This window comes from Loa loa (assembly GCF_000183805.2).
Source record: "Loa loa unplaced genomic scaffold supercont3.81, whole genome shotgun sequence".
NCBI classification, from domain to species: Eukaryota; Metazoa; Nematoda; class Chromadorea; order Rhabditida; family Onchocercidae; genus Loa; species Loa loa.
Window position 1 is genome coordinate 178,327 of NW_018108261.1, and position 8,097 is coordinate 186,423.

Consider the following 8,097-nt stretch of genomic DNA (forward strand, 5'->3'; position numbering starts at 1 on the left):
AATACGAAAAGGTGTCTTGCACTTTCTCAATTAAATCTTTGGGCTTTGATCATAAAGAGTTCAACAAGATGACCAGCCTGATCATGAGGTTCAATTATTGTTGCATGTATCAACGAACAATATGGTGATAGGTTCTGAATTGGCCAAGCCTAGCTAATACCAATATGCCATTATAGGCTTATTCTCAAGGATTTCCATACAAGCTCAAAAGTGCAGAAGTATCTGGCATGATATGAAGACAGAACAGGTGAATCCTCTCGATCAATTTCAACATTACTGGATCCTCTTTCTACATTGTACTATCATTACTTCTGTTCATTCTTTCTCAGTTTTTTATGTCATTGAGAGCTCATTGATTCTAGCAATGTTCCCGAAGAATGGCAGATTTGAAACTTAAAAAACAACTAAAATTATTATCCAACAACTATTTTAACACCCCTCAAACTACATCGTCCATTGTTTAGCAATCATTTTAAGATGCATTTATCTCATAGTAATTTGCTAAATGCTTGCATGCTTTGGAAATTTGGAAAATTCCGTGAGAAAGTTATGCTTATAAAGCAATACTAATTAGCAAAATGAGACATAATTTCATTCGGAACAGCAACATAATTGTCGTAAAGTAAAATCGAGAAAAAAGTTTTCAATATTACTTTAGAACGTCCAGCATTGGGCTTAAAGTATAGGGCTTAAAGCATAGGGCCTATGGCGTCTCTTGTCGTATACTCACGACATTTTGAACATTTATTTACGCTTTATTAAAAACAATAAACGAATTTAATTACAATTTAACTTAAACCAGTTACTTTCTTATAGAACTTTTTTCCCACTTTAAGTGAAATGAATTTTCTTGTTGTAACTCCCACTCATTTTTTTTGCAAAACTGGCTCATCAAATAACTAGGATAATTCACCGGAAGTACCACATGAGTTGCTTTCGCATAATTGAATATCTAAAATTGGTTCTCTTTTCATGCAATTAATACCATTTCGACAAGTTCGTTTCCTGAAAGGAAAAGATTTTAATAAGTTTGCTACCTGATTTGCTAATATCATTTAATTAGTGAATTATTAACAAGTTTAAGTAGGACTGCATTGAAGTGCAGATAAAATATGAAATGAGATGAAAAATGGATAGGAAAAGAGTGAAGGGAGGTAAGAATCAAATCTATTAAAAATGCAAAAAGTTCAAAAAGTTCGCAACCAATTAAATTTACAACTTTACCAACCTTATGCGAGTACCTGCACCACAAGTGCGTGAACATGGTTCCCATTCTTGCCATTCCTCCCACATATCTAACAGTTTAGCTCTCGGATTAATTACTTCTACAGTACGATCTGATAGTACTTTACGACGTGACTTCCTATCACTCGGATAGATTGATATGTCACATGAAATATCACAAGATTCTGTTTCCTTCGCTTTACCTAAAAGTTACAAATATCACAATAGAAAGTGCACATTGTAATGCTATATTTAATCACATTTCAACATTTAACAATTAATCATACTTGGGTGACATTTCATTTGAAAAGAAGCTTTTTTACCAGGACATTCATGTTCGTTATCACCAGCTCGTATTAGGCCTATTCGGCAATATCGTTCACGATATCGTTCTTCCTTATGCTCACAAGTTAGACAATCAGTCCAATCACTCCATAAAGTCCATTCGGGACATGGACGTAAAACGCAACGTCGTTGATCAATTGGTGAATCTGATTTTGGACAATTCCCTAAAAAGATTTCGGAATATATCATTTTACCTTTATATAATGATATGCTAACTCATGCAATTAATCTTTCAGAGATGAATTTGAGGAACATACTTTTCTATTAATTTACTTCAGGGATACTTTCACTTCAACAAAAGAATCTCATCACGGGAATATTGTCAAAAGAATCAAAGAGAGAGAGAGAGAGAGAGAGAGATTAGCGTTTATCATGTAATGTTTCTTTTGATTTGTATGCCTGTCAATATCGAAAGGACGAACCTGAAATACATTTCCGGATTCTGATTTGTATACCCTCACCACAGGAAGTAGAACAGGGTAGCCAATCGGACCAATCGTGCCATAGTTGCAGCAATACTTCATCTTCACTACAATCCTGTAATTTATCAAAGTGTTGAAATTTGTGACTTTAGTTTTTAGGATATTTTAATGGTAAAACTGAAATATCTGGATCTTTCACTTCTGAAATTCGAGTAATTCATCATTTCTTTCAGTTCGCGACAAAAAATTACTATGCAATCATTTAAGTGAACTAACTTTTTCATTACACGTTCTAGCTTGTTTTTGTCCACTAGCACACAATGATCCATCACATAAACGTTCACGTAACTGAAAACCATATCCGCATGATGCCGAACAAGGTAACCAATCACCCCATGTTTCCAGTACACATTTCTGAAACATGATCCTTAGCAAATTGAAATATTATGGAATATTATGGAATGGATGTCTTTCATATCCATGTTACATGGTTTCTTTACCGTATAAAGAAACTGGAAGTTACAAATGGATTCAGTTGATAATTGAACTAAGCTTAGCTGGATTCTGAGAATTATTGAAGAAAAGGATTGTCTTAATTAGATATCACATTAAAACATTTTAACCTTAATTTCACATGGCTCAATTTGAGTGCCTTCGCCTTCACATCGATCCATTTGATTGCACTGGCGTTTCCTGCTCCGTTGTCCACTGCCACAGGTTGTACTGCATGGAGACCATAATTCCCATTCATGCCACCCAGAACAGCTATCCTAAAATTGTTATACTTGACCTGAAGAAGCAAGAATAAGCAATAATTTTGATTGAAATAATAAGCAAGTATGTCACCTTGCTGCATTCCTGTCCTTCTTTAATAGCATTGGAACAGTTGCGCTCTTCAATGCAATTCTGTGTTATGTTCTGCTCTACGTCACTACAGCTTACATTGCATCCACTCCATTCCCGACAAGGCGATAGTTGAGGGACACATGATCGGGAATCCACTGATTCACCTACACATTTCTGCTGCAATTTTATCAGTGCTTCCAATATTTGCATTATTTACAAAACAAAATCAAGGTAAGTTTTCCGAGATGAACGAAGTGGTCAGGTTTAGTTACCTCATTAACCTACTCTTCATTTTCCAGATGCAATGAACATGCAGCAAAACTCCTACCGAATGACAGATTCGCTTCCGTTGTTGTTTCCCACCAGAACCACAAGTAACTGAACATTCTGACCAATCGGTCCATTCACTCCATTCCTGGCCATCACTATCGATAGGACATTCTTCTCTGCTTTCCACTAGAGCTTTATTATTACACATCAATGTCTGTAACTATGTTCTTGTAGTTATCGAGAGAATACTTATTTGCATTAAGGAAGTTGTGTTTTTTTAAGTAATTTAACATATGAACCACTAACTGACCAAACATTGTCCTCCAACACAGAATTTTCCAGGCCCACATGGGGAACCATCTGGATATTGGCCCTTATTTCGGATCAACTCCGAATCAATCAAATGACACCAGATCTTGCATGGTTGTGTACCGTCTGCAAAATGATGAAATGATAGAACAATGTACAATAAAAGTAATGAAACAAAGAAATGAAAAAAATACCTTTGAATAAATCAGTTTGTTCTTAAAAAAAATTCAAAAAATGCAACAAATTACAGCAATTTAAAACAGATATGAACAGTGTAATTTATATAACTTAAATTTTTCAAAAAACAAGAAAGGAAAAACTAACGAAGAAATGTAGCACCGGTAAGTTGTCGATCCGGCCTTTCTTGATCATTTTTTATTGCCGTGCATAACTTAGTACCGTATTCTAGCAATGTCATCGCTTTGCAACTTGATTTCACACCATCACAAATTAGGCCACGCAAATTTGAGCCTATACATTTTCTACCACCATTATTAGGCCTAGAAAAATAACTTTAAAAATGTAATAAAAAAGAATGAAAACAAACAGGAAGAATTCAAAATTTCTGAAATCATATCCATATTTAATATGTATATGTATTTTCTTAATATAATATAAAAAATATACTAACATCAAAGTTCATTTCATATTTTTGGTAATTTCAAAAAAAATTATATTAAATACTGAAAGATTGAAATTTCAAGTAATTAAAGGTAAAGATAAATAATTAATTAAATCATTTTAAATGATTTCTAGAAACTAACGCAGGTTTAGTACATGTTCGCATCTGACTATTAATTTGAATACTGCCCGTTATTTGGCATTGATTGATCGGACATCGTTTTTCCTTACTACTCCATTCAGTCCAACCACCATCTATCTTAGCTGGAGCTATTCGTTGTGACCATTGCCGACATTGCCCTTCAATGCAGAACTGCAATACCCAACAATCTCTACTAATACATAATATCAGTGTTGAGAAAAATTGATGGGTGTTTATATCCACCGGAGATAGAATCCATGGATACTATAGAGCGGGATGTTTATATCCACCGGAGATAGAATCCATGGATACTATAAAGCGGGATGTTTATATCCACCGGAGATAGAATCCATGGATACTATAGAGCGGGATGTTTATATCCACCGGAGATAGAATCCATGGATACTGTAAAGCGGGATGTTTATATCCACCGGAAATAGGATCTATGGATACTGTAGAGCGAAATCACGTTTTGCTCCATTTATTATATTTGAATAAAAGTGGGGATGGCGCAGTTTCCGCAAGAAAAATATTCAGTTACAGTTTAAGTAAGAAAGAAAATCTTACATTTTTCATCGCTTGTTAATTGGAGAAATTGGAAAAAACGATCTTTTAATTAGTTATACTTAAATATTGATTGATTAAAATTAACGTAATAGTTAGCACCTTATTACCGCCACACCAACTTCCTTCTAACGCTGGATGAGCTGTTGATATTGTCGAGCCGTTATTTCCACACCACAGTATGCGACAAATATCCTGAAATAGTGGAAAGTCAGTTTGAAGTGTTAAACTTTGAACTTTGCAATTCGGAAAGCTTCAGTAAAGAATAAGAAGGAAATTTGTATATGTGAAGCCAGGCTCGAGAGTAAGAACGGTCGAAAAAAATTTCACTACTTCGATGACCAAGAATGATTGTTTTAACTATGAAAGTGTAAGGAAAATCGAACATCCATTGTCTTTTCTTTTGGTATTTCGACTTCAAAACCTCTGCCCCAAAAATAGGAACATTGCTGGTCAGCTGTGAAACGTTGTCCAGGTAAACGATTATCCTTCATATGATTATAAATTACAAGTCCTTCGGATCCATCACGTAAGCAATTACCACGGCCACTTTCACTGCAATCAAAAAAGATGAACAATTTACCAAGAATATGATGCAATAACTTTTCGAAAATAAAATTTAAAAAATAATTGAAAAAGTGAATGGATTTAGATCTTACTCCAACTGCAATAAGAATGCATTGAATTCACGCACTGAACATTCGCTCCAGGTAGTTTTACCAGCTCCATTAACTGCTGACATCAGGCAACAACTTCGACCACATTGATTCTGAATTCCATCATGGACCATACCCATGCTGGAATAAAAAATAATCATAGCTTTCTTTTAGAAGTATGTCAGAATCTTTGCTTTGAGCTTTCATTTAATTCCCATTACTTCAAACTGGAATATTCCAGTATCGGGGAAAACCGCACACTGGTAATTTTATTCTATTTCTTAAAGCTCGAAAACAATATTTGTTCCTCAAAAACTTTGAACAAACTTGTGTCCCATTTCATGAGCCAAAACAAATGATCGACCAAGATGCATTCCCTCTACCAAACTGCATGCAAATATCTGATCACACATTCGTGCGACAGGTGCAACACCAGCAACCGAAGTTGTTGTATGGTAGATATCATACCTGTAGCGTATTTACGGTTTATTTTGATAAGCAATAGGGATTATTATTTCTAAAACATTTCTAATCCTTAAGATTATTAATATTAATCACATCACTAAGAATTAACGTAGTGCACTAAGAAGTTCCAACTGAGATATGCCAGATTCCTTCATTGCAAGTATTTTTCGTTGTCCTCAGGAAGAAGATCCACCTGATTACTTGGTAATGTTCCTTACCCGATTCCAACGAAAGATACAAGCTTATCATTGTCATCATTATGTAAGTTATTCAGACGATTAACTTTTGGATTAATTAATTGGGATTGGAGCATGACATTAACAATTCCTACCTAGACAACAAGTGGCTGACATATGGTCACGGAGAAGACTAATTGCGCCAAATGTATTTTATAGTTCTATAAATACCGCTACTATTAAACATTTATGGGAATAAATTAAATTCTGAAAATTTCCAGCGCAAAAGTTTTAATAACAAAATTTTGCTTTTAGAGATCAGTCCCGAGAATGTTTTAAAGTTTCTTCTAAATTTTTATTCGTAATTGATAAAAAGTAGTAGAAATATCTTTCGTCCGTTAAGATTATTCCTCTTAATTTTTCTTGAAGCTATAATTGATATGATTTAATTTCGGCGTTAGTTTACCAAGATTGCAACTTATTCGATAATATTTATCGGTGAACTCATCAAATTTTATGAAATTAAAAAACAAAAAGGATCTAATAAGCCTCATTCAAACATTATCTAGAAAACCTTGCAAGCCACCAAAGAGCTGACAAACCCAGTAAGAAGAATGCCGTGATCCCAATGCTCTGGATCGGTTAGATCAGTTCCTGGATTAAGAGTGGCTTGATGACGACAAAACAGATTTAAGAGTGTTTGTGCTTGTCCATTGCGATGTGCTAACGTATCAAGTCCTGTCTGAAATTCAGCATATATGAATAATTAAATTGTTTGTTTGAACCAAAAAAAGCAGCTTAAATGATTTATATTAGTCCATATACATATTTCACGTATTCCACGTACGTTTCAAGTTGTAGTTCTACTAGGAAAGAATGATTAAATTGTATAATTATCACGTTTCGTAGCAATCAATAACTAAGCATTATCATATAATACTTTAAATGGTTTTTAGCAAATCTCAAAACAATATTTAATTTGAGAACGATTTCCTGACTTTATAACTTAAAATTTTTTTAATTTCAAATGAAAAAGAAAACGGTACCGGTTGTTTTTTCCATAATTCAAATCGTACGATGACAATATCCAAGCTTGGTGTCATCGATGATTGCTGATAAAGGACATGAACATTGTTAATAAGAGCAAGGGAGAAATCTATCAAATGTTGTTCCGGATCATCGATAAATTCACGTTGGAAATGCTCGTAGAGTTTAGAATCCAAAAAAAGCCCAATTTCCAAGGTTACCGGATCCAATTGTGGGAAAATGAAAAGTGAATCGAGGTTGCTCTCCGTGGGTATTGTATAATTGTAAGTTGGTCCTTCGGCTGTAAGTTTTCATTCATTGCTTCATTTTTAGTTCAACAAATGCATATATTTCCGACAAAAATTGCAAACTACTCATTTCAGACTTGAACTACAGTACTATTAGGTTACGATCATGAAGAAATAGCATATGGTAATTAAATTTCAAACTTAAAAATATCAAGGAAAAATAATGATTCAATTGAGCAGCCAATAGCAAATGCTGATGCCATGCAAAAGCAATCATTCATTTCTTATCAATACACTTCCTATCGTCATTAGGCTAGATCTACTAATTTTGTTATTAATAACATAGGTGAAATGAATTTTAACTCTTCAATTCACATTTGTCAAATTTAATTCAGTTTTTCTCGAAAGATTTTTACTGATCAAGCTTCTTATCAGAAAAGGGGAAAAAAATACAGACAAGTCTTTTCTGTCATCTGACTTTGAGCTAATTTCTTAACTCTAATCAGATTATGAATGTTAAAAGATGATCCTTTCAGCTGTTCGGACAATGAGACAAGTTGTGTTTGTTAAGAAGTTCTGTTCTTATTAACTCACTTTGCAATGTCCGATTGTCTAACATAATACGTACGTCAGAAATGACTGGACTAGTGTGGTCACTATGAAAGAAATGACTGGATTACTTTGGCTACTATGAAATAAATGACTGGATATGTGTGGTCACTTAGAAATAAACTCATATCGATGTTGATTCTGCTGAGGTCAACAATAATGAAAATAATTAAA

General features: G+C 34.0%; 1 protein-coding gene across 1 annotated transcript; it reads right to left on the reverse strand.

Annotated features, from left to right (window-relative positions):
- Positions 1-899: 899 nt before the first annotated feature.
- Positions 900-7,933, reverse strand: LOAG_08538 (angiogenesis inhibito; the record flags this gene model as incomplete). The annotated part of the gene is made up of 18 exons (XM_020447724.1): positions 900-1,005; positions 1,229-1,427; positions 1,548-1,733; positions 1,992-2,106; positions 2,268-2,405; positions 2,615-2,761; positions 2,838-3,014; positions 3,166-3,321; positions 3,418-3,542; positions 3,741-3,916; positions 4,181-4,350; positions 4,846-4,938; positions 5,130-5,298; positions 5,403-5,540; positions 5,727-5,867; positions 6,643-6,782; positions 7,087-7,367; positions 7,909-7,933. 18 exons carry the CDS (start codon positions 7,931-7,933, stop codon positions 900-902), a joined length of 2,682 nt encoding a protein of 893 aa, XP_020302078.1.
- Between the last annotated feature and the right edge of the window lie 164 nt (positions 7,934-8,097).